Genomic DNA, 27158 nt, shown 5'->3' with positions numbered 1-27158 from the left:
ATATACAGATGGGTAACAAATTAAAGGAAAAAGCAGCATTAAGTGTCTTCTAGTATGGAGTCTGGCCACCAGGAGCCTCCAAGTCTGCAAAGACTGCGGAACATACCATTCCTCCTTGTGATATGTTATAATTGGTCTCATGGAGATGGTGGAGAGCACTGTCTTGCACTCTGGTCCAAATTCTTCCATAGGTGTGAAACTGAGTTGAGATCTAGTGACTGTAAAGGCGGCGGCATTTTATTCACCTAATTTATTCACCAAACTTCCAGTGAGTCCTGGTGCACGGAAGTATCTGCATTTGATTTGATGTCTCTCCACTCGTTTCTTGAAGTTGTTCCTTTAATTCCCCCCCCCCGTTTGTCTTATATAAATAAAGATTATTATTATTATGCTTATACTTATTATAATACACTACGTCATTGTAGCGCGTTAACAATGTGTTAAACATGTTGTGGTGTTGAATGCACCCCTGCGCCTGTAATGTTGCATTTATGTCCAATCTAAAGGACGGACGATTGCGTTTTTGTTGTGAAAAAAACTTCTAGTAACCCTTCTGATGTCTCCGGTTACTCAATTGAATGATATATACATTCAAGATGAACTGGGCTGTGAGCTGTGCATCTTCTGGTGAATAATTTTCCAAGTCATACTCATTTGCAGGGCAAAGACACTTCAGAGGCACGCCCACCTCTGGAGTGCCTTGTTTTAGAATGGGCGTGATTCACAGTGTGTGTTAGGGAGTAAACAAGCTTCAGGCAGAGTCACTTTCTTTTCTTTCTTTATTAAATTGGTCAAATCTAATCTAGTCGAGCATAAGCATAATTACTGTGTGTGCTAAGTTATTCGAACTTTAAGGTGAACTGACTTTTCCTGACAATTCCAGAAACGTTCAAATACGCTTAGGACATTGGAAACACAAAGAACTATAAAAGCTAGGACTACAAACAGAGATATTTTCTAGGAATCTTAACACATCTGACACGACACATGTTTCAGGAGCTTATACCCCAGGGAAGCAGTATTTAGTGGTATTTGCCGTGTTTTATGTTCACTCGCGTGTGAACAGCAACAAAGAACGCGGCTGGTCGCGCTGGAAGAAAAATTTAGTGTTTTTAACGCAGCCCTAAACCACGTGTTACGTTTCCATAGTCACGTCACATCGGCTCCACCATGTTGGAGGAAATCCACCGCTGCTCCTCACTCACTGTCAGATTAGAGTTTAATCCGAGGAGCAGGAACCCGCTGTCAAGGCGCTGTCCGCATCTTGGAAGGACTCTCCGAGTTTGTGCATTCTGAAGAAACGCGGCTTCACGTGCCAGAATCATTTTTTTTCTACAATAAGCGGCCTGGACGTAAAAGATGAAACGCCAGTCTTCCGTTGCTGTCTTTGCCTGTCCACCGACTTGCCAACACGTTAAGATGTTAGCTGGCTAACTAGCTGAGAAAGAGCAACGTTAACTAACGGTAAATCGGATTAACGTTAGCTGCTAACGGCAGCCTCCCTTTAGGTAACTCTTAATATCCAGGTATTATTTGCTGTGCTTGACGACTATTACGCAGCAAACGGTTGCCTATGTTTTTTCTAATGTTTATTACAATTCTACATTTGTGTCAAAATAAGTACTTTGTGCTGTAATTATTAGCGAGCATTAATGTTGCTGCAAGCTAGCTAGGTTATTAGCCAATTAAACCACAATAACAGCCAGAGCTCCTTCGCTAGCTAATCTTTAGTGTTTGTTGGAAAGAGCAAACATAAAATTAGTGCCTCCGACCACAACCGAAAGTCAAGACGGAGCTGACAGTCAGGCTGATGCGCTAGCTTGTCCTCGAGCTAGCTGGCAAGAGAGCTGTACAAGATTTGATCCCCGAAATTAGCCTTCAGACGAATCAAAGATGTCAGGAAAGGATAAAGACAAAGACAAACAGGAGAAGCAGTCCACCACGGAGCGGCTGATAAAAGGTGAGTGTTTTCTTCAATGTTACGTGCATCGTACATCCTTGGGTTGATTGCTAACGTATGAAATTGAAAACCACCTGTAGCTTTTGGAATAACTTTGTCTAAACCCCTTCCTGTCAAAAAGACGTGTGGCGAAGTTTATAATGTTGTTATTATAGGAGCCTTAGGTCAGCAGGCTTCCAGTGATATGAGACAAAAGGTATTCTTAATTGTTTTGTTTATTCCACTGTTGTCACATCCATAGGGGCTTCTACACCATTCCCCTTAACAAGCAGATGCTCAGATATCTCTGGATGAGGGTGAATCAGGGCATCTTTCTTTCCATGATTGCTTAGGTTAGAACTTCATAAATCATCTCCATAGTTAGCTCCATAGCTGGTATATGTGATACACCACCACACAGCAGAAATCAAAGGCGAGGAGTCGTCCTATGTTGGTGCCCAATCTCCTTGACATTTAGGATTGATGAAATCTTAATTTGTGAGGTCGTTGCTCCCTCACGGGAATAACCAAGGACCGCTCAGGTTACCAGCGGGGCTTGACAAGATGGATTCCTTCACCCTGAGGCGGTCATGGCTCTTTGGACAGACACGACACCATTTGTTGTGTCTGCCTAAGACCGGGCAGGCAGAGCCAAGTGTGAGGTAACTCCCGAGAGAGAGAAGCCAACCCCACCCCTGCCGCCACCACCACCACCACTACCACTACTAGTTAATGCCAACACAGGCCACATCCCGGTCTGTCTGCATGGGCACTGGAAGAGAGTCCTGCCAGGGGACTGGAATGCTGATGTGTGAGCCAGTAGGGAGAGGGTGAGTTAATTGTGGAAAGAATCTCCACAGTGATGTTCCCAACATGGCCAGCCACATGGCGGAAAGAGAGAATAGGAACGTGACAGGGAAGAAGAGGAAAAGAAGAAACGTAGACGGGAGTAAAGGCGACTTTGCTTCCAAACAATATTGTCCCTGTATTAAAAAGCCAGAAATTAGTTATTGTTATCCACATCATGCATGGTTCAGTTTTTTTAAGTACATATTTGTAACGCAATGCAAACTATGATTGTAAAATATCACTGTATGTTCAGGCTGAAATATGTGGTCCGCACTAGTTGACCCTTGGTGTTTTCTGGCAGGTAGTCACAGTGGTGTTTCCAGTGTAACTGGAGGCTGCAAGAGGGCTTAACTGGTAGACTACATAAGGCTAATGCTGTTCTGGTTGTGTAAGTCAACAGTTAAGCTGATTCACTGCTGAGTAATGCTTATTGCTGTGTGCTTACTTATTACTTGTTGAGTATTCAGTAGACGAATAGGTGTGTGGTGCCCACCTGCACTTACTGCAGACAAGACTTTGCTTAGCTACCTTTTTGATATCTCCATTGCTAGATGTGACAAAGATTCATGTCAACTTTGATATAAATTGAACTGGCTTGTTGCTGCGTGCTAACCCCGATCCTCTTGTGTCTGAAATAAAATCAGGGATATAAGATAATAGAGAATAAATCCGTGGCCTGGCATTTAGCTCGCGAGGGTAATGCATTTACAGATAATTAGAGCAATCTGAAGTGGACTTCATGATTCATCCAGCCACAGTCTGTTCTATTCATCTCTACCCAGCCGCATATTTGTAATTCAATCCTCCTCCATTGTGTTGATTTTAAAACAATGGCGGACATATTCTAGACGATGGCTTGTATCACTGTCCAAAACATTATCCTCGGTGGGCAGGCTGGTAGATAGTAGTGGCTTTGTTTCTTGAGTCGTTTGTTGTCATGCCAGACAGCGTGGGTGTTGATGCAGTGCAGCAGTGGCCCTGTGTGTGTGTGTGTGTGTGTGTGGTTTTGAAGAGTTCATCAAACATTAATGCTAATTAGGACAGGCAGTCTCTAATAAGAAGCCAGTGTCAGGGCGGTGGCAGCTTATTATTTTCAACAAAACATTTTACTTCACGTGCCGGAAAAATAAGTGGCTCGCTTCATTACGTCTCCACCGTCGGTTTCTTTCACTGCATGGTGTTGTGTGTTCGGAGTGAAGCTCTTTACTGGCAGCCACAGATCTGTGTTTGAACAGACTGGCCCAGCCTTGATTGTACAGGCCAATCGACCCAGCAATTCTTTTAATCTGTTATTGTTGTTATTATTTGGGGGGGGCAGGGGGATCATTCCTGTTGAGAAGGAGACTTCTTTTCTTTGGCACAGAGACCAGCTATTATTGTCCAGCGCGGGTAATTACCGCCAGCCTCTAGGCAAATGCATGTGAATTTGGTCAATTTTTCTGCTTTGTTCATACTGGAGTCTTCCTTCAGTGTGACCAGGCTTTTAAGTAAACAGCCCCTGTATCTGGAAGCCCTTGCTAATAGAGGCTTTACCTAATCTGTTCTTAAGGCTCGTACCTCAGCTTACAGCTATCTTCGCGGCCGTGCCTCGTAGGCCTGGGAGCACTTACTGTTTATTTATACCACGCTGGTCAACTCATGACAGCATGTCCTCAGCACAGGCTAGCCAAGTTGGAACTGCGCTCTAGCTTTTCCATCGCAGGCCAGACTATAGTCTGCTGCCTAGCTACCATCAGTTACCTGCATCTCCTGCACCGCGGCCACAACACCACCTGCAGGCCCTTATTTGCAGCTTTATTGGACCGGCAGTAAATCTAACAGTGTGTGTCAAATATGTCTTTACAAAAGCTATGAAAACATCAGCGGATCAGCTTCTAAACTCTTAACGTGTCCCTCAAGTCCAGACTGAGACACAATCTTGAGTGAGAAATACATCAGGCTCCCTCTGCACTCAGGCTCTGCATCACTGATTAGCAAATGCACCCACACTAAAAAGTCATTAATGCCTTTTTCTTTTTTTCATATTGCTGTTAGATTTGCTCTGTGTGGGTGTGACGACATTCTCAGAATACCTCTCGCTCTCCTCTTCTTGTTCATTGCCACTGGCACAGCTTATAACACAAGCAGCGCTGATATATGAATTATGTCACAATTGATGGCATGGGGTGTCCTGTTCACTGACCCGTGGACGGATTTGGTGACATCAGGAATCTAGGATGAAACTATTTGAATGAGTGGGTTCTGTGGGTTTAAAACTCTCGTTTTCTTCAGCTGTGCAAAGGCAGTCATATATAACACACAATATTATTGTTGCACTTTTCTACATAATGTCTCTGTGTGCCTTAGTGCTGAAAAACTGACTAGCTTTACACCATACTTAATTGATGCCATAATGTATTTTTGTGTGCCTGGCCTGTTTGTTTGGCATACCAGCTGTAATCCCTTTTTACCTCGCAAGCCCTTTAAGTGAGAGAGCTTGGATGGCACTCTACTATTGTTTTGAATAAGTGCAGCTTAGTCGGCTAATATCTGAACCGGAGTTTAATGAACTGATGGAGCTGCTGTACTAATCTGTACAGCTGACAGCTCGGGACAGGGCTGAATTTTAGACTTGTAGTTCTTTTCATGCATAAACTCTTGATATTATTAGCTGCATTAATGTTAGATGTCAAAGAATTGGATTGAATTGTTATTATTAGTTTGGATTAAAAGGCACTGTTTTGCTTTTTGGCTATCTATCTTATAGCTATTAATGTTTAATGTCTTATCGTCACTACTGTCCTGCTGCTGGATCCTCCTTCTGTCTGCGATGCGTTTTGCAGTGAAAGATGTTGAGCACTTGACTGTGTTTTGATCATAAAGCTCTCAAGTCTCAGCCTCGAAAGCGTTGACCTTTTGGGATGACGGTAAAAGGATTGTGTAGGTGGTATGGAGCAGATTACTGAGGGAGGATGGGTCAAGTGAGGTACGGGGCTTCTTACTGTCCGTCTTATGCATCATGACATTATCATGTAGGTATACGCGTTCCTCCTCCTGTGCCAAGAACTTCATCTTGGCTCGATCAATGCAAATGTCACCTCTCATTATTACAGCTTAAGCAAATGCAGTCTGAGGTGCAGAACATTTCCTCTGCTCCACATTTTCTTTCAGGGCTCATATCGTCTTATATATTGGTGGCATGAAATTGCCTTCTTTTCTTGCATAGATGCACTTGTCTCTTGAATACTTTTCTCAATTTGAACAAGCTGAAACTCTCTAAATGCGAACAAAAAAAAAGCTGTCACAGCTGTAATTAGCTATTAACATATTTATCCTACTAGTGGATGTTGATTTTTTTTTTTCTCCTTCAGCTGTGCCGTACCCTCCACAACATAAGCTGACTGTAAAAGAGATATATGAAGATGGCAAGCCCAATGCTGAGCTGCTCCGCAACCACCTCGTCAAAGAAGGCAGGGTGGAAGAGGATGTGGCTCTAAAGATCATCAACGACGGGGCTAACATCCTCCGCCAAGAGAAGTGCATGCTGGAAGTGGATGCACCTATAACAGGTAGGCTGGCATAAGCTCACTACGAGCCCAGAGGGGACCCTGTAATGTTTAAACAAGTCTGGACATCTCACTACATTCAGGTCTAGATTTTCAGGGTGACATGGTAGCAAAGAGACCATCCTTCAACTGGATGTTCAGGGTTCAAACACACTCTAATATTGGCCATCCAACAATGCTGTGCTATCTTTAAGCAAGACACGGAATCCATGTCAGCCCTGCCAGTGCTGTTTTATAGCTGACTGACCTCTGACCAGCGTGGAAACAGGCATGTCTTAAAAAGTATATATGCACACTGAGTGAGACGCCCTGTCCAGGATGCTTCAGGAGAGGTTCTTCCAGAGCTGCCCTGTTTAGTAGTTTGAACGAGTAACCACGAATGGATGCAGAATACATTAGTCACTCCCAGACAGTATTGCGGATAAAGAGTAAACACCAACTTAGGCATTATTCCATTGCAGCACTGTTTCTGAATGCGTGCAGCTGGTCCTCAAAAAGTATCTGCTCCCTCTTAGCTGACCTTTGCATGGCCAACATACAGAATCCAGCACCCTCAGATCCAACCAGCTCTCAAGGAAATAGGATCTTGTATTTCTGGGGTTTTATCACAAATAATTTACTCAGCTCCCCCAGCTTTGATTCTGTTCGGTTTCCCTAAACACATCAAAAGTTATTTAGTAAGTGTGAAACTTCAAAACACAACACTGTAGTTTGAGAACATGCTGCTACCATCTCACTCTGCTGTTGGAAAGATGGCGCTTGAAGTACAGCCGTTATTTTTTTTTTTTTTTTTTTTTGTAGTACAGAGCTTATATGGAGCAAGAGTGATAATACGTCTCTACGTGCTGATCACAGTAGTCAGTCTAACTTTCAGCTGACAGTTGCTCTCATTAGCAGAGATCTTATGAGGAGACTAATTATTTTGCATGAATTTTCCTAGTTCAGTTGTAATAAACATGCAATATTTTTTCATTCAACATTCAATGCCATCAAAGCAGATTATTGATGCATTGAATCAATTTTAAAAAGTCAAATTAAATTGCTCTGGCTTCAACAATAATCAGTATCAAACCCTTCAGTCGCATCAAACCCGCATTAGTCCTGCCGCCACTGTCAGTATGTTTAATATCTCTGCTATTATTGCTAATGCCACACATCATCAACTTTAAAGATTGTGTAAAACCGTTTACTCAGTAACAAGGATATTCAATCTTTAGATCTTTTGTTAACAAACTGTCCTCCAGTTGGATAAAATGTTTGCTAAAAAAACTCAAATCACGATTTTCATCAGCGAGATTAATATAATAGTTTTGGTGAATCATTACTGAACAAAATCCTGATTTTACATTTGGCCTAGAATGGAATAGAAAAACTGTTAATGTACACCATGCCCTGAAGCTGCCAGTTTAATAAATGTAGCTGCTTCTTTTTATTTCTTTGTAAGTGTGGCTGTTTTTAGAATAAATGAAGACCAACATGTATATCCAGACTAAGAAAACAGTTCTTTTAAATATCGGTGTGCCTTGCAGTTGTTACACGAGCCGTTAACAGCAGCGTGTTTGTCTTTTGGCAGTATGCGGTGATGTCCATGGCCAATTCTTTGACCTTATGAAGTTGTTTGAAGTGGGGGGATCACCCAGCAACACGCGGTATCTCTTCCTCGGTGACTACGTAGATCGAGGATACTTCAGTATTGAGGTGAGTCTTCACATTTTGTTCATTTGAAAAGATTTATTTTGCAGTTAAATAAAAGCCATTTGTGAAGACGGCAGGGAAGACACTTTAATACATTACACAGAAACAACAATACAAACGTGTTGTTTAGGCCTGATTTTTTTTTAAAAATGTGTTGGGTTATACGGGCACCCTTAGTTAACTCTAAAAGTGCTGCCTTTCCTTAACACGTGGCGGTAAACTTTTTTTTAAGATTGTGGAATTCTCACTGTTGTCCTATGAGTGACAGAAAATCGTATTCAGGCGGTAATTTGCTGGACAAGCTATATTGTGTGGGTGTAACAGCGCACAATCTTCACTGTTTTCATGCAGTTTTGCCTGCATTGTCTCATCGTTTCAGTACATTTTCATTTCCTTACATGTACATTTTCCATTTCTTACTAATTTCTGCTGTAGTGAACATGCATTGAAATGTGACACAATGCTAATACCGTAAAACTTCAGTTAATAGCCACCTACCTCCTTTACTGGCCTGGTGTGGGAATACATTTTGACAAATAAACACCTGGTCTGGTTCTCTGAATGTATAAAAACCTTTTGAACCCTGCGGGGTCACCCGCTTTAGCTGCTTCTTAGCTGCTTAGATCATGAACACAAATATTAATGTTTAAACGTATGATCAATGTGTCAGTATGGACAATGCTGCACGTCGTTAGATCAGTTAGATTCTCCACAATTCAGTCATTCACTGCATTTAACGGAAACAACAAGCCCCAAAGTCTAATTCTTATAAATTTACCGGTGCAACCTGCATGGTAAAAGACAGGAAAGGAAAAAGTGTAGACTGCCGTTACCTTTGAAGCGCTTGTTAAGTCCACTCGTTAACTCAGAGTGTGTTCGTACCTTGATTATTTATATTCCTTTAGTCTGTAAGGGTCCACCTTTTAACAGAATCAAACAAGCTTTTCATAAAAATGTATCCAAGTTGTGAATCCTGTCATGTGAATTCCATTGTTTACTGTTAACTTCAGCCACACTTATATTACTTCAAAATAAAAGCGCATAAGCCGTCTGTTGGAGCTAGATCAAATGAATGACCTGTATTTGATTATTTGAAGTATTATTCTGTTGAAATGAATAAACTGTTTCATAGTAGTTTCAGTTTTGTGCTAAAGGAATTAAAGGCCTGTCCCATATGGACGTCTGTCCCAAATTAAGACAGGGTCAATTCAGTGATTTTAGAAAATAAAAGCCCGGGCTATTATTAAATTTTTTACGGTAGTCACTTATGTGTGAGTGTATTATTTCAGCCCTGCAGTACTGCTGTGTGATGTTTTTATCTTATCTCTTTGTTTTGACCACAGCTTGAGCTTTAAACTGTACCTCTGTCAGATAAAGTCGGATCATAATGGGACCTCTTGGTGTGTTGTGGGCTTCTCGCACTCTGCTGCTTGTCTCCTGGTGCAGTGCATGTGAATTAAAGCCAGTAAATGATGTAATAAGATAAAGGTGGACTGGATGGTCGTGTGTGCAATTGTTATTCTCAGGATGGTTAAGGTGGTGACCTATGGTCAGAATAGTTACTGCAGTACTGCTTTGAAGATCTTACTTCAGGGCTTCTTGTATGTTTTGCTGTTTGAAATTCTATTTCAGTAACAATTTCAAAGAGCACAGTTCATACATGTTTAGTAGAACATTTACAGATAAGATGGAGGGTTGGAACAGAGAGCTGCAGATCCCTGGCCGGAGGGCATTCATGATGGTTACAATGGAGACCCCAAATAGTGTATGAAAACGTCCATAGAAAGACTACTGGGGTGTAATCTCTCCTCTGATGTCCACCTGTATTGGTATATTCCATATTCACAATCATGCTTTCATTACATGTTGGTTTGTGACTGTTAGGTGAACAGTTGTTTTAAGCATCAAACGTTAGCTGTGATTAGCTAAAACAAGAGACAGTTTGTTGAAATCAGTCCGTCAAAATGAAAAATATAGTAATACAAATGTTTTGTAAGGTGTAGATAACTATTTCAGCATTGACGCTGACAAAAAGAAGCCAGAAATGGTGCCATCATCATCTGGAATAATCTAGATTTGTAACCATGCCAGGGTGTATTGTCGGAGTATTGTGATCGTGAAGACTCAGTGCCATTTAGTTTTAATCACAGTGAGGTACTGTGTTAGTTATGACTCTGCATCATTTTTCTTCAACACACATTGAACTCAAATTGTTCCTGTGTGAATATTTCTAACGATTTATATTTTGCTCTTGTTAGGCAGTGCTTAATTAATCTGTTGTTTAATTTGTATGTATGTAAAAGTGTGTACTCCTAAAATGTTGCAATGGTGGAATGTTTTGTGCTAACATTTTGACCGCCCTGTTGATGGGCACTGGGTCATACGCTGAGGTGGGTGAAATGTCACAGATGAAAGTAGTGGACTGAAACAGCATAGGGAATGATAGGCTAACAGGGTCCGTGTCCGCTGAAGACCTCAAACATTGGCACTGGGGTTATTTCCCCATGTGTTTCTGTAGAAAAGTGACACTTTGAGCTCTCCCATCCCAAAAGAGGCGGATGACCTCTTCTCCACTCGAAAAAACGTTGAGCCTGTCTGAGCCACGGCGCTTATCAGTGTCACTCCAGAGTTCCTCCACCCGCTGGGAGCGAAGCACGGGTGTGATCAGAGAGGAGTGCTGTCAACACTGCGTCAGAACTAACATGGAGCAACTAATTAAAAGTAATGGAACGCATACTTTATGTTTACATGATAGGCAGTCAAGCAATTATTCTAATATAATTCAGCAAGGATCATTTAGCTTATGTTTTCTAAGAGTACCTGGCAGTGGATGACGTGTTGTCGCTTACCCACTGTACTGTAGCTTACAAATTAACACATAAGCAGTGCGTACTAAGTTTTCCTGATTGGATGAAAAGCCGAAACGATGAGTTAAAGCAAAAATGACACACAGTCTCTGGTTCCAGCCCCTGAAATGTGATGATTTGCTACTTAGTAAGGTGAATTTCTTTGGGTTTTGAACAGATGGTCACATAAAATAAGGATATTTACAGGGTAGTATTTTCTGACATTTTATAAACTAAATTAATTAGATTAATTGATTAAATTGAGAAAATAATCATCAGTTGGTCCTAGATTGGTCAAAACAGTCTTCAGGCATAAGGAATGATTATAGTCAAACATCGACAGTATGGAATAGTCTGTGTGAAATATGTGGGGAATTCTTTCTGCATATCAGCGGGAGCAGCCTTCCCTGATTTGCTGATGTAAAGATTCTGTTTGCTCTTTCTAGCAGGGCTGAAAATCCTCTACAATTTAAAGGAAGGCCGCAGCGCAGAAACACATAAGACTGATACAGGAAAATGGATATCAAGATGTGGTTGCCTTGGTAACATAAAGAGTCTCTGTAGCCTCTTGAAATGGCGTATTACCTTTGCAGGCTAGCAATTTGCCAAAGTCAAAATTCAGTGCATGTGACCAAGCCATCTCATTCTCTGAGCTCTTCCTGATCTACTTGGTGAATTCTTTTTGATCCAAGAGAGTGTGTCTGTGGACTAACTCTCCCAGCCACAGCAACCCTCCATACACACCAGACGCAGGCAGAAGTGTGTGTGCATGTATCTATGTGTGTGGGTGTCTGGGTCTGAGGTGAAGGTAGACAAAGGGAAATGGCACAAAACCTCTGTGTGGCAGACATGGACACGGGCTGCCCACCCCACCGCTCCAGGCTCGAACACAGAGCAGAGGGCTCTCATTAAAACCCATGTCAGCTTCTGGCCACTCCAAGCCGTGTCCCTCTCTCCGCCTCCGCGCATGAAAGATCAAGTCCCACCGACAGCCCCCTCCACACTTTTACCCACACTTCACACCTCACAATTCCTCCCAACAAGTGAATAAGAAATGGTAGTCCTGGCTCCCTCTTTTATATTATTTTATTTTTGATTAACTTTTTTACATTGTCAGTTACATGAAGACGCACCTGCTTACTGTGGTTACCTTGGCTTCTTGTTGCAGTGACTTAATAGCAGGCCATAGTTGGTGCATGTTAAAAGAGTGGGCTGAGAGTGGCAGCCATTGAGCAGTGCCTGCTCGGAGCGCTGAAGAAAGAAAGCTTATTTGGATTGTAAACCGCTAAACTGTAAAGTGGCAGCCCCCTCACTCTGACATCTCTCCATGTGTTGTTGCTATAGTTCCTGTCTGTGCATGCGTGTGTATTGCAGACCTGTGTGTGTGTGTGTGTGTGTGTGTGTGTGTGTGTGTGTGTAATAACGATGGTGAAAAAAAACATTGAATTTCCCCTTGCGGAATTAATAAAGTATGTCTTCTTCTTAAATGCTGGTCTGCTTTTCATTGTGTGTGTTTTTTTTATTTTTTATTATTATTTATTTATTTATTTTTAATTGGGCTAGAGCTTCTAATATGGCCAGAAGAACACATCCTATTGCTCCTCAGATGAGATGAATTTGTGAAGGAATACCAAATCTTTCTGTGGCACGCCAGAGTTATTTGTGCACGTGTTTAGAGAATATGAAAGGAATCAGTTTGTTTCCACTTTTAAAAATCTCCTTGTCTCTGCAACACAGATCATAAACGGTAACTCAGCTAACTTGCCTTGATCGAGGTCCGTGTCCCACAGAAACAAAGACAAATGAAGCAGAGACAAGTATGTGGGAGTATGTCATTTTTATTAGTTGAAAAAGTCCATGTAACTGCAGTTATTTAAAGCCGCAGTAGTAGGGCTTGCATGGGTAGCTTTAGAGTTTCTTGGTGGCTACCCGCTGCAGATGGGCGGCTCCACACTGGAAAATGTGTGCTGAGGTGTAACTGATGACCATTAGACAAAGTTGAGGTTAGCGTGTGATAGAGCTTAACAATTAGCTGATCTCTAGATTTGTCGATTGTCATTTTTCAGGCAAAAACTCATTCTCTGGTTCTGTCATCTCTAATGTGGGCATTGTAGACTCTGTCTTTGGGTTTTGTTCGGACAAGGCCAGGCATTTAAAGAGTGATGCTGAGATGTGATCTGATTTAATCCTGCAAACGAATCATCCGCAGCGCTCTCGCAGCGTTGTCTTTCAAGCTTTGTGCATAATCATCAGTGCACATCTTTGACTTTTTCCTTCGCCTTTCCTCTTCCCCGCATTTTTTTCTCTCTCTTGCTCTCTGTCCTCCCAGTGTGTTCTCTACCTCTGGTCGCTCAAGATCAACCACCCCACCACACTCTTCCTCCTGCGTGGGAACCACGAGTGCCGGCACCTCACAGAGTACTTCACCTTCAAACAGGAATGTAAGTGCAGTGCTTCTCTCAGCCTTAAGACGGCCAGTCTAATATGCTCCTACGCTCTCTGTACCACTTCAGAGTGGCCTTTATAAGTCAGGTCTCAGATTTCAGACAAAGCCCGGGTGTAAGGGTATGGCATGGTACTCACAATGTAAGTGCAGTATTGCTCTTGCAGTCACTCTTGCAGGTTAATTGTCACCCTTTTTATTTTCACACGCAAAAGGCATGAAATGAGGAATTAAAAAACACACGATTTTAAGAAACATCGGCATCTCCACACCAGAGAAGAGGCGTGTGGAAACTGTGAGGTGACTCACTCCCTTTAATACAGTGACTAGCTTCCCTTAAATAGGACATGTTTGCCAGGAAGTGTCTGTAGGATCAGGAAGTCCCTTCACAAGACGTGGCAGTTAATCAGCATTACAGACTCTGCAGAGGAGATGGAGTCTTTTTCCCTTTTCATGTTGCAGACGACAAACTGCTCGAGCGTATAGAGCAGCCAGGCATGCTGCTGATGGTTTTCAGACACACACACACACACACACACACGCGCGCACACACACACACGCACAGAGATTTCAATCTGTGTCAATTTAGTGTGTGAAGCAGGTGTGGAGACATTAGTATGCACCCCCTGAAACAAAGACACTTTGGCAGACAGCAAGACAACCTTGCCAGCTGCAAATAGATTTCACTCACTACATCTCCCCCCAGTTCCACCCACATACCACCTCATTGCGAGCACACACACACACACACACACACACACACACACACACACACACACACACACACACACACACACACACACACACACACACACACACACACACACACACACACACACACAAACACAAACTGTATCGTTACGCACTGTACCACCTTTCAGTGGTTTAGGTGGTGTATGTTGGCGGGTGCATTACCTAAAGAATTAAATATATTTTAGCCATAATGAAAGCAGTCAAGAGTATGTGTGTAAACCATGTGAGCAGATCAAGCATTAGGGGTAGGGGCAATAATCCATTCTTAGATGAATTGTGAGTCTATCTTTCTGCACAAAGCTACTTATTTTGAGTTTATAGGGCTTCCCCATCAGTGCCTGCTGGATTTACCCAGCAGGCACTGATGAGGAAGCAATGTAATGGGGGAGAGAAGAGTGCTCAGAAACTGAATGTGATAAGCCTTAATCACCAGGAGCAATTCTGCTCCTTGATATTATTTAATTTAAACACTGCCGAACTGACTAATCATTTCAGCACATTGGATCAGATTATAGATTTGTCCAAGATTAGTATTGTTGTTGATTATGGTTACAAGTGTGCCTACAACAGAGAAACTGAACAACTGGCAAACTAAACTGAAGCTAAATTAGGTGCTCATTTTTCATTGGTTAACCCATCCATTTAATGCCACTTATTAGGTTCCAGGTCACATTCATTTAATCATTAATATAATTAGGAACTGTTGTTACACTGATGGGAAACAATGAAAAAAATGCTGTATAATAATAAATAATTCTAGGTCGTTAGGTTAGGTTCTTGTCATTACTGATTTTTCCATCATGGTACAGGTATTAAATGGCATTCTATGTGGTATTAAAAAGGTTTGTGCTTTGAAGCATTAAAAACATTTTATGTCTAAAATAAAAAATCTAGTGACCTACCATGGCTTTTGTGAAAGTTGCAATAATAGAGTGAATTTGTTTTCTCCCTTTTATGTTTTTTGTTGTTGTTGTTAGAGGTAGGTCTTTTGGACATTTTTGTTTCAGATTTTAAACTTAACTCAGAAAGACACAAAAGATGTCAAGTAGCAGTCTAATAAAAACAAATGATACAACAGAGAACATCTCGGTAACAACAGCAGATCCCAACGCCCACCTACCAACACATGTTGTCAGGAAAGAAAATGAAGAAAGACTAAATGAATAATTAGATAAAGCTAGGAAAAAAAGTTAACACAAACCTGATAATAGTTGTAAAATAGTCTTTTGTTAGAAAAAAAGAAAAGAGAAATGAAAAAAACAGTGATAATGTGTTGTCACGACACACATCACACCTTAACCATGAATAACCTTAACCTGCTTGTAGTCAGTTTTGCTGCACAATATAGCAACATTCACATCCAGAAATTATCACACTCGAAGTGTGTTATCCAACTTGCAACTCTCGACATGGCTGCCAGGCCTCATAACACAATAGAGCTGTGGAATCTAACTGCAAAAACTGCACCAGATCTCTATTCCAGTGAGTAGGTGGGTGGTATTTTGTATTTGCAACCAGAAGGATTAGGCAACATTCATTTAAGGATGAGCTGTTTGATTGTGTTTTATGTAAAATTTCTACGTCCTTCTGTACACAAGTAACTACAGATACTAGCATTGATTTGTTCAGTCGTCACACACACGGTGCTGTCTTGGCTGTGTTCTGGCTGCCCCTGCCGTGTAAGGCGTCGACTTCCTCCTGCCCTAATTTGACCTGCAGAGTTGTGCATGTGACACTGCAGAAACAGCCTGGAAACAATCATCAGTCCTACTGTTGGCAGAGGAGCTGCACTACTTCTTCACAACATCTCTAACAAGTCGAGTCATATTTTATTTATATAGCCCAGTATCACACGTTTGCTGTGATATTAGTTGTAGTATATGACAACCTGTGTCCTTAGACCCTTGATCCCCCCCCCCCCCCCCCCCCCCCCTCTTCTCTCTCAAAAAAAAACTCGGAAGAAACCTCAATAGATGAGGTATCCCCCTCCAGGGACAGGATATCACCAAACTTCATATATCACCGGAATAAGCAGATGCAACAGAAGTTTTACAATTTGTGGTTGTTTTGTAAAAGAATCACAGAATATTCTTATGTGGAATGAGTTTTAACATTGAACTTGTTGCCATGCGTTTGCTGCAGGTAAAATTAAATACTCTGAACGGGTGTATGACGCCTGCATGGAGGCCTTTGACTGCCTGCCCCTTGCTGCCCTGCTCAACCAACAGTTCCTTTGTGTACACGGCGGGCTCTCACCAGAAATCAACTGCCTAGACGACATAAGGAAAGTAAGTGATCGACCACTGACCCATGAAGTTGTGGTAATATTGGTTTTAAATGTGTGTTGCAGGCTATTAACCCCTTTATACCTGTATTTCCTGTATCTAATAATTGAGTATAAACCATATATTACCTCTACTAAGTCTGTTTCTGTGTTTGCTCAACAGTTAGACAGGTTTAAAGAGCCTCCAGCATTTGGGCCAATGTGTGACCTGATTTGGGCTGACCCTGGTGAGGACTACGGCAGTGAGAAGACATCTGAACACTTCAACCATAACTCTGTCAGAGGCTGCTCGTACTTTTTCAGGTATTAGATAAAATCGCTGCCTTCATAACTCGTGCAACAGCGTCACTTAACTCCACAGGTGCACTAACAAAAACCCTCAGAACAGATACAAATACAACACTTTATTTTTTATTTATCTTTTTCAAATCAAATAGACTGATTTTTGTAGAGCAATCTCGAACAAATACAAAAATAATGACAAACGATAATAAAGTAGAAAATAGGCTGCAGCACAGGTGAGAGGATGTAGCTTCACTCTTTTCTAGGTCAGACAGCTTATTGGGGCACTTTCAAAACTGGCCCTCTCAAAACAGGTTAACAGATAAAAACAGCTTGTTCAGAATATGTTAAATGGATATAGGACCGGAAATAGTTAACAGTCACACATTTTGATAGCACATAAAATGGCTCATTTGTAATTCTGTAGGGCGACAGATTCAAACAGCTGATTCCCAATGGGGAAAGATCAGTCAGGTAGTTATGTGTAATAAAACAGAATAGCACCTGCACAGGCAGGCATGTCAGAACGTTTATGTCAGGAGACATATGTTTACTCCTCTCACGATAAGTAAACAGTAAATGGTGTCAAACCTGCATGCAATTCAGGTGTTGTTATGAGAACAACTTCATCTGTTGATATGAGTACTTTAGAGCTATTGTTAGTCCGCTTAACTCTGGTTGCAGCAGCTGTTCGTAAGTACAGATTTTGCCTAGTTATAACACAAGTGTTTATGTGGCGGACATTTAAGCATCACCAAATTAAAACAGGTTGCAGCGCACAAGCTAGTTCTCATGTGGAGATGAGCTGGTCCAGACCAATAGTCTTGTTACACACAGAAACAAGTATAACTGTTGCATAGCCGACTGAACTACCTAACAAAGCTAACGTTAGCTTGCTAATGTTAAATTAGCTACTCATTTAGAACGAACAGTAAAAAAGGTAATTAGTTACAATAAACACGCGGTTAAAATGCTGTTTTTGCATTTCACAATGCCTCAAATGACAAAACGTGTTGATGTTAGACTGAATGACCAAATAATGGCTATTAGCTTTATGAATACTACTAACTGAAACCCACGTTTATGGATGCGCATATAAATAAGACAAAGTTGGTAGTTAGAACCTAGGACTTTACACGCAAACTTTGCAATGGATTTACAAATAGGTCTGAACTGAAATCAGCTGAAGTGGAAAATGCCAGAAAGCATTCATCTTGGCCTGATGTTGATCTGTGAAAGGTTTATTGTCCACTAATTTATCTTGAGCATTTTTAATGGATTAGTAGGGCAGTAAAAGAAGGAAAGGCAGTAAAAAAGTACCCAGCTGAGCTCGCCTGCTCTCTTGCCGTCTTCCCTCTGCTCTGGCTGTAGTCTCCAGCTCCTGGACAGGCCAGCAGAGCCCATAAATACCAGAGTCCTGGCCCTGGATGCTCAGCATCTTTAAACCCCTAGCTCAACAGGCCAGAGGGCATGGCATGCTGAAAATAAATATGAAAGTATTTCCTTAGGCAAACAACAGTCAGTGAAGTCAGAAGTGGCCTCATGACATTCTTTCAGAGGTTTAAGTTTGTAATGAGTTTTGATTAGATTTGCTTTTCTTTCTCTTTGCAGTTACTCAGCAGTCTGTGATTTTTTGGTAAATAATAACTTGCTGTCAGTAATAAGAGCACATGAAGCACAGGATGCAGGGTAAGTAGTGTGACAATGTTTTGATTCATTTCGAGCATTTTATAGTATAGAAAATTTCTGAGTCTCTTTCTTTGTGGGCTTACAGGTATCGGATGTACAGAAAAAGCCAGACCACAGGCTTCCCTTCATTAATCACAATCTTTTCAGCTCCAAATTACTTAGATGTCTACAACAACAAAGGTTTCTGTCTTTTTTTCCTCTCAATCTCATGGTTGTATTTAGATTTTTTATTATTATTTATTTTTAATCTCTCCCCTCCGGTCTTTCCCTCTACCATTGTCAGCTGCTGTATTAAAATATGAGAATAACGTGATGAACATACGACAGTTCAACTGCTCCCCCCACCCTTACTGGTTGCCTAACTTTATGGATGTCTTCACATGGTCTTTGCCTTTTGTTGGAGAGAAAGGTAGGTTTGTTGTTTGATTGGAAGCTGTGAATGGAAAGCCACAAATAAACTCTTTATTGAGTTGCCTATGGTTCATTGACTTTGTGGAATATAACGACCCAGACTGACCCAGAAAAAGATTTTTTGTCTCCATGAAGTCATGGAATAGGAGAATTTTAAAATGGGCCAGCATAAATTATGCTTTTCATCAAGGTTTCCAATCTGCAGCTAGAGCTCATTCTTACACCTTACAAAATGAAATATTAAATGGTAAAATGTTGTTTTTTATTTATAAATCACTCAGAAGTTCAGTTAAAAAAAATAGATGTGTTAGCCCATTTACTAAATTTGAAAAGTGTGCCAATGTGTTTTTTTTACATCTAAAAACTGAAAGAGTGTCGGGAGCATTTGTGAACCTAAAATCTAGAAATTTACATTATTAGTTCTAAAAAGTTATTTTGTTACTGCATGATTTTGCCACTATGGTATTTTGGTGACTTTGCAGCTGTTGGTTCTATAGCTGCCTGTTGAAGTTAATGAAATAAAGTTTATATTTAGAGAGGACACTGTAAATGACATAAATGCAACCCTTTATCCACCCAATCAATGAATTTCTTAGTTGATGGAATTGTTCTTTTCCTGATGATAAAAAAACAAATCCAAAGTGAAACCAGGCAGTGTCACACAAACCCTGCAGCAAACATGGGTTTGGTACCAGTCTCAGGTTTTAACGTGGCTTCTCTCCCCCGCAGTGACGGAGATGCTGGTGAATGTACTGAACATTTGCTCTGACGATGAGCTCATGTCAGAAGTAGATGACTTATATGAAGGTAAGACTGAGAGAGCAATGACATTCTTAACTTGAATTTTAATGAGGCATTTTGATTAGTTTTAGTCTAGATTCATCATTTTGAAATTTAAAGATGTAAATCAGCCCTGAATGTCAGTTATTTGTTTCTTTAGTCTAAAAATACGTAGATGTAGTAAGTCTGCTCATCCGTTAGGGTTGTGTATTTTCTCTAAACCCCTCTCTGGATGAAGTTAAAATGAGTCTTGGCATATACTTAATTGACATGCTCACAATGCTGGCAGCTATACTTTTCATGTGAGGTGATTTATACACAGCACTTCATCATAATTCAGCCTACGTCCCACATGTCTGATGTTGATGAGGGAGTTCTGCTCCCTGGAGTACAGCGGCTATGCTTTGAAATGCACTATTAAACCCTCAGTTCATCTCTCAAAAATATCACCCATTCATCCTATGTTCTCTTTTATACAGTATATTGTTCATTTTAAATAAGTGTGAAGAGAATCAGTAGCAAAGGATGTAAACAGTAGTAGTGAAAGCTCAAGGTGGTACGCTGTGTCTTAACCGCACATTCTGGACTTGTTCCAGGTGGAACCTCTGCGATGCGCAAGGAGGTCATCCGGAACAAGATTCGAGCTGTGGGGAAAATGGCCCGAGTCTTCTCAGTCCTCAGGTCTGACCCTGTCATTAATACTCTCCCTTTGATGTACCTTTTCTTTTCTCATGGGAACACTCTGACTGGAAAAGGCTTCTGTACATGTACATATAGATCAGTGGGCTGGGGGTCAAAATGACCAAATTGGAGGAAGACGCGAATGAATATAGCGCACAATGAAGTTGTGTTTGAAAACACATTGTTGCCCTGCCAGGATTAATGAGCTGGCACGAGATGAGTCACAGTGAGCCCAGACAGGATAATGACATTAGACATTATTCCAGATTAATGCTGCTGCCGCTGCCTTGTCACGCTACTTCAAATGGGCTAGACGCAGAGAATCCTGTCTTTCAGAACTGTGCATATATCTTGAAAGGGTATTTTAGAAATGGTGAAATAAAGAACACAAAAAATCTAGATGTCAAGACGTATTTTCATAAAGGTTTGTCTTATTCTTATTTGTTGAATATTGAAGATGAACACATTCCTTTGCCAGATGAATATAATGTCACTGTACGTTAGAAGATACATTTAAAAAGCAAAAGATACGTTTCAGTTTCTTTTAACTCAATAGAAGAGGAAAAGATAAACCATAAAAAGTCAAGTATAAAAGTGTAAGCGATCCTTCAAGTACTGCTGCCAGTTGTCACTGACCCACTTACAGAACCAGGACACGTGTTAGGAGTTTGGCTGGAGGCATTCAGAGCTGACAGTCCGTATCTCTATTAAGACAGTGAGTGGGCGCAGGTTAAATATCCTGTAATGATTGAACTCGTGACCTCTTGGTAACAGAACAGTCTAGTAACCACCAGGTGTGCGTGCTGCCGCCCTGTTTACTGAAATGTAATCTGCGTGTGTACCCTGTGTGCCTGTGTTTTTGTTTGTGGACTAGGGAGGAAAGCGAGAACGTGTTAACACTCAAGGGCCTGACCCCGACTGGAACTCTTCCTCTGGGAGTGTTGTCAGGGGGAAAGCAGACCTTACAGACCGGTAAGTGTGTGTCATACACAACGCTGTTCTTTGATTCCTCCTCGCTAGCTGCCATTTAGCATGGCCTACACCCCTAGGGAAATTTCCTCACCACTTGTCACAGAGTGTGTGTTTTTTACTACACTGCTGTGAGTAAACCTTTTATTTTTTTCTTCAAGGCGTTCAAGGGGGAGGTGTTACATGATCTGTTGCTCCTCTTACATCAATCCTACAATCTTCCTACAAGCACCAAATTTACAAATTAATGCATTTTACCTTGTTTGCATAATCCATACAAAAGTGTAAAAACAATTTACCCGTGGAACAGTGAGTGTTTGTAATCCCAAAATGTTGAAACCAAAAATAGCAATTAAGTTACGTTTGTGTGTTATTCCTGGAAAAAGTAAAACAGGGATGGATCCAGTTCCAACAGAGGCAGAGATTACAGTTGTCTCCTCCGTCGTCAGTGATGACAAATTCTGTTTTGTGGTACGGGGCGTACTAGAGCACTATCGTTGTCCAAAAAAGACTGTAATTTTGATGTTTACATCTATAAAAATACAGCTCAGAGAAATCTCTCCCCTGTGGGTTGCAAAAATTCTGGGAAATGTGGGTAATATCTAACTGAGGTTGATGAGGCAGCTTGAAAAGAGAGAGGATACACCATAAATGTAACTTTTAACACTACACCAGTGTTGGGCAAGTTACTTTTCAGTTATTACTCCTTAAAAAGGTTATAATATTACTTTGCTTATTACTGGGTATTAAAAGTAACAAGTTAGGTTACTTGTTATGTTACTATATTACTTTAAATGTTTTTCTGCACATGTATTTATAAGAGCAGTATTCTGTATTTTTACAAAATATAAAACAATGTTCTTTGCATCTTAGACTGTGGCACAATAATGGTGATACTTACAGCTGTGGAAAGAACACCTCTCCCTCGTTCTCATTTCTTCTTTTAGCTTTTTAGCAGCAGCCAACTTGAACAACATAAGGTCCGGCTTCTTGACTTGAACTGCCCCTGACCTGCTACGCATTCACGTCAAAGATGGTGCGTTCTGGTAACGCAGCGTTACTTGGATTAGTAACTGTGATATTATTACTGTTTTGTAAAAGTTATCCTTTACACTACTAGTTACTGGGGAAAGTAATAATACTATGCGTTACTGTCCAGCACTGGCCTACACATATCACAAAATAACTCAGTATCTCACTTTTGGTACTTTTCCATTACCAGTCCCAGCTCGCCTCGACTACTCGACTCGGTTTGGCCCTGCTCCATTTTCCATTGCAGATAGTACCCAGAGATAGTACTCATCAATTGTACTGGTCGTCATAGCAACTCCACACACAACTGCCGCAATGTTCAATGCGACACACACACCAGTGATCCACACAGATAGCTCTTTTTTTAAGTTAAAATGTTTCAACATTCCTCAGAATGTAAAGACAGATAAGCGGTATGAAAACCTTCCAGCTGTGTTTTCCTCTGCCGTTGTTGCTGCAGCGTCTGTGTGACGGCGGGAGCAGAGGGCTCTGTGAGCGGGCGGCTGGCCGGCCTTACACGCTCCTCCCGCGGGTTGGCACAGGCTTCCCCCGCAGCCACTTGTGGAGCTCCTCAACTCCGAAAATATTCAAGCACATTTTTGTCCTGCCATCGCTTCTCGTAAAACTGTCAATATTCAAAATCTACACAGCTGATTTCTCACGAAATTCCATACGAAAACTGTAAAATATAAAACTTTCTGTTGCTGGCCTCTGTCTGGTGCACGCAATGATGAAGCAGTGAATAGTGACGATTCTCAATCTGCAGTCTGCTGTGTTTTAACATCACATTTTAGTATCGCCTCAGCTCGCTTGGAACCTCAACGGAGGTGATACAAAAAAAAGTACCTGGAAGCCGGCACAGGTACAACTTTTCCACAATGGAAAACCAAACAAAGGCGAGTCGAGCCAAGTCGAGCTGGTACTGTGCAGTGGAAAAGGGGCTTTTAATGATACCTTTTTGTGTACAACCATCGGTCACTGGCTTTTGCTGTGTCCTTTGTTGACGGTGAAGCTACAGCTGTCTGTCCTGATGTCCAGTTTTGGGAGACGAGCTCCCCTGTCCCGCGAGTCCCTTTGAAGGGTCCTAGATCAATGACGGCATGCCCGAGACAGGAAGCACTGGTTGGGCTTACACTCGAGCAAGTTTTCAGCCTCAGCTGTGGTGTCTGGTCGGGGAGGTCAAGCTGTCACCTGAAAGTGGCTGCTGACCCTCTGATCTAAAGGTCAGTGGATGGCCTCGCCCACCAGAGACATGCCGGGAGTCGCGCTTTGCCATGCTGGAGCCTTACAGAAGTTGCGGAGAGATCAAAGAAGAAACCACATGTTGGTGACCTTTTGGAGAATGTCATTGTCCATGTCCGCTCCCCCAGCCACAGCTTTCAGATCAGCTAGGCCGGTTTGAACAAAGCGAGGGCAAGTGATTGTGTATTTTTGTCCATCGCAGTCGATTCTTTGTTTTTGTCCCCAGCAGCTGTTGCTTTCAAAGCTGCTGTTTCTGTTTTCCCAACTGTCGCCAATAACGAAGCGCCTCATAACGCTGTGCTGAAGAGGAAACGCGATTTCAATTCAGCATCTGCAGGCTGCTATCTTAACACAGCTCTCATTCATCTGAAATGCATAAGCATTTCCTGAGAAATGAGATTTAATGCGCTCAGATGACTGTCATTTAGAGATTGAATTAGATATATATTCTATCACCTGTACATCCAATCAGGCTGTGTAATCACATTTGAGGGGTTCCAAAATGCCAAACGTCCATTTTAATGAAGAAATATTAATCATGTTAAAGGAGTATTTCTAAATTCTCCTCCATAATGAATATCCTTTTTGTCATTTTTGGATTGAAGCAGTTTGTTCGTTTGTGACTAAATGAGTGTGTGGTTGTACTTGTGTACTGCAGCTTCACCTTCTTTGTAAGGGTGCGCTGTACAAAGGCGTCGTCCTGCCTGGTCATTGTTACACCTATCACCCTGTCTTAGTCTATTAGTACTCAGCCAAATCCCCCAGGTCTCCACACCTAAGTCCTCATGACCCTTTAACACCAACACCACCTTAAGGCCCCATCTACACTACTGCGTTTTCAAACGGAGACCTTTTGCTACGTTTGTACCTCCTGTCCAGACTGAAATGGCGAAAACGAAGACCTAAAAGAGAGAAGTTTGGAAACGCTGCCGACTCCGTTATTTGTTTTGAAACTTTGGAGGGCGTTTTAGTGAATTTAGTGAATTTAGTGATCTTCTGTAACTACGGAACAGACCATCTGCTTCATGTACTGAACATTTGCTCTGATGATGAGCTCATGCTCACGCGCATGCCCTGTGCACATGAACCGCCACTAGATGTGCGTTTTCAGTCGTTTTAATGTAGATCAACTCTAAAACGCTGCTGTGGACGGAGATCATACATTATATATCGTTTTAATTCTCCGTTTTTAAACTAAAATGGAGTAGTGTGGATAGGGCCTAAATCTCCAACAGGTCTCTAGCTAACTAAGGTGTTTTGCTGACGTTTTTACAGCCTCTGTGTATTTTGCATCCATAATGCCACGTGTGTTTCCTCAGGATATCACACCAGAGTTTACAGTTCGATATTACTGTTGTACTTGCTGCGTTTGATGACTCCCTTTCCCCCCCCCCCTCTGTCCTCATCTCCCTTTTAATATAGCTACGGTTGAGGCAGCTAAAGCGAAAGGTACGCATGGCTGTGTTGATCAAATCTCATGTCTTTGTTTTGTGTGTGTTGTTCACCCTTTAAACACAACCCCACGGTGTTCATTTAGTGTCCCCACTGTTTTTATATCATGGATTAGTGAATTATTGTATATTAATTTATTGCTGGTTACTCTTGCCTCATCATTGTCTGTTGGATCACGCTTGTTCCATCAATGTAAAAGTATTTTATTTAGGACTTTTTATTGACAGGGTGGAAGTTGAGAAACAAAAGAATCACAGATAAGAAATGAAAGGATGAACGTGACATTAATTGAAAAGAAACTTGCGTAACATTATTACTAATACAACAAACAACTATTGTTTTTAGGTGCAACAATTAGAAAAGTAAAGCCCATGCTATAAAAGCCTGGTTATGTGTATCAGGTTTAGGACCTGGTTTGTCCCTTGTTGACAAGGCATTCCCGGCTGTGGTCACATTGGGCTTTTCTTGCCAACTGTGGCTCCCTACACCGAGAAAAGCCTTCTAAGACCTGGCTAAGATAAGACCAGTGTCATCCCCGCCTGGGATATTTTCAGAAGCTAATCCTGTTAACACAATTTTCCTGTTGCTATACTGTCTACACCTTCTGGTTGATAGTGGCAGGTAGTGGTTCAACAGTGGTTCAATTTGATCCAATAAACCAAATTTGAAAGATTTAGAACACATCGACAGATAGCGGCAGCACGTTCAGGCAGGATAACTTAAAGCAGTGGTTCCCAACCTTCTTCATCTGATGTATCAGATCACATAACCCCACCTGTCATGCTCCAACTGTGTTTATTTGAATTGATTTAAAAGTGGATATTTAAAAAATAAAAAAAAAGAAGTTTTTATACAAATGAATTCTCCGTGATTGAGGTGGTTTTATCAAGTTTGCATTCATGCAACTACCACGTAAAGTGGCAGAAGCTAGACCTTTCAATCATTTATCTACTTTTAGCTATCTCTGTGGTTAGCTACTTATTTCAGCTACCTCTTACTGCCCATGCACATTTAATTGCAACACAGGGCTTTCAGGTATTTAGCGGATACTGAGATAAGTGTAGTGTGCAGTCAGCACAGCTGGTAGCTTACTAGTTATTGTGATAGTTGATTTACTCCAGATGACTTTTATTTATTTTTCTCCTAAACACAAATATGTGGATAATATATTTCTTTCATAATTGATTTCATACAGGTTTTTTTCTTTTTAGTAGAGCTACTCTAAAGTCTGTCCATGTACCCTGCAACTGCATAATTACCTCCTGGGGAACAAATCCTGGTTGGGAACCACTGACTTAAAGTGTGGTTATTTCAAATGAACAATAAATGTTTCATTCTCACAGACATCTGGTTGTGCAAGAGTACCTTTGAGGACCTACTTTGTATGGCTATTAATCCGCATATAAAACCTTCACTTAAGATAGTAAATTTTGGTTAATAACTTGATCATTTAAATGACTGAAAAGTGTTTCCCAGTCCCTTACAAGTTTGCTTTTCATTTGCACACGTTTTACGTCTGGTTCCCTTGGCTGTTTCGGGACGTTACCGTAAGTCTACAAAGTGTGAGGTGTTGTGTTGTTGTAGCTTGTCCCACTGGTGTTTGAACACTAGGAGTCATTGTTTACCCGTGCATGTGTTGTACACACTGATCATCTGTACTGTGCTAGGCTGTTGTGTTATGGAGAACATGCTTACTGTTATATTTATTTATTTTAATGTATTATTTTCATTTACTGTTTTATTTATTTACTTTTATTTTTAATATTTATTTTTACAGAATTTATATATATATATATATAAATAATGAAATGTATGTAAATGAATTGTTCTTATGTAATTTATTTGGCAATACTGTTATACATTCATGCCAATAAAGCTGATTTGAATTGAATCGAGAAAGCTAAAGAAAAGGGTTTACAGCGACAGGGGTAGGGAGATCACTCCAGTTACTTCAGCTTCTGATCATTTTCTCTTTGGTGTCTCTTGTGCCCTTCAGCCATTCAAGGCTTCTCTCCCACGAGGAAGATTCGTAACTTTGAGGAGGCACGCGGCCTCGACAGGATAAACGAGAGGATGCCGCCTCGCAAAGACGGCAAGCAGCCAGACCCCGCCACGATCAACACCAACACCCCTAACAAGAATGGCACTGATGGATAGGCAACAGAAACACCATCCTACCATCTTCACACAACCCACACCCCCTGACTCATAGCCCCCAGTCTCTCTTTCTTTCTGTCTTTCTTTCTTTCTTTCTTTCTTTCTCTCT

General features: G+C 41.3%; 1 protein-coding gene across 3 annotated transcripts; it reads left to right on the top strand.

The window, feature by feature from the left end:
- The first annotated feature begins 976 nt into the window (after positions 1 to 976).
- Positions 977 to 27152, top strand: ppp3cca (protein phosphatase 3, catalytic subunit, gamma isozyme, a). Of its 3 annotated transcripts, XM_046035679.1 has the most exons (14): positions 977 to 1960; positions 6139 to 6336; positions 7907 to 8031; positions 13204 to 13315; positions 16213 to 16358; positions 16518 to 16657; positions 18248 to 18325; positions 18411 to 18505; positions 18609 to 18734; positions 19466 to 19543; positions 20113 to 20197; positions 21072 to 21169; positions 24863 to 24889; positions 26889 to 27152. In XM_046035679.1, exons 1-14 carry the CDS (start codon positions 1894 to 1896, stop codon positions 27047 to 27049), a joined length of 1536 nt encoding a protein of 511 aa, XP_045891635.1. In that variant the 5' UTR covers positions 977 to 1893; the 3' UTR covers positions 27050 to 27152. The 3 variants fall into 3 exon arrangements, with proteins under 3 accessions (XP_045891635.1, XP_045891637.1, XP_045891636.1); XM_046035681.1 differs by lacking the exons at positions 24863 to 24889; positions 26889 to 27152 and adding an exon at positions 22114 to 22206 and having other exon boundaries at positions 980 to 1960; XM_046035680.1 differs by lacking the exon at positions 24863 to 24889 and having other exon boundaries at positions 981 to 1960.
- Positions 27153 to 27158: the final 6 nt, after the last annotated feature.

Source organism: Micropterus dolomieu, linkage group LG21 (genome assembly GCF_021292245.1).
Source record: "Micropterus dolomieu isolate WLL.071019.BEF.003 ecotype Adirondacks linkage group LG21, ASM2129224v1, whole genome shotgun sequence".
Taxonomy (NCBI): Eukaryota; Metazoa; Chordata; class Actinopteri; order Centrarchiformes; family Centrarchidae; genus Micropterus; species Micropterus dolomieu.
The sequence above is the reverse complement of the archived record's forward strand: the minus strand, read 5'-3'. Positions and strand labels throughout refer to the sequence as shown.

What these genes read in the sequence shown, in the direction of transcription:
- ppp3cca (XM_046035679.1), top strand. Translation starts at nt 1,894, where the DNA reads ATGTCAGGAAAGGATAAAGACAAAGACAAACAGGAGAAGCAGTCCACC. An exon ending in CACGGAGCGGCTGATAAAAG is followed by an intron (nt 1,961 to 6,138) that starts GTGAGTGTTTTC and finishes TTTCTCCTTCAG; the next exon opens with CTGTGCCGTACCCTCCACAA. An exon ending in AGTAGATGACTTATATGAAG is followed by an intron (nt 19,544 to 20,112) that starts GTAAGACTGAGA and finishes GACTTGTTCCAG; the next exon opens with GTGGAACCTCTGCGATGCGC.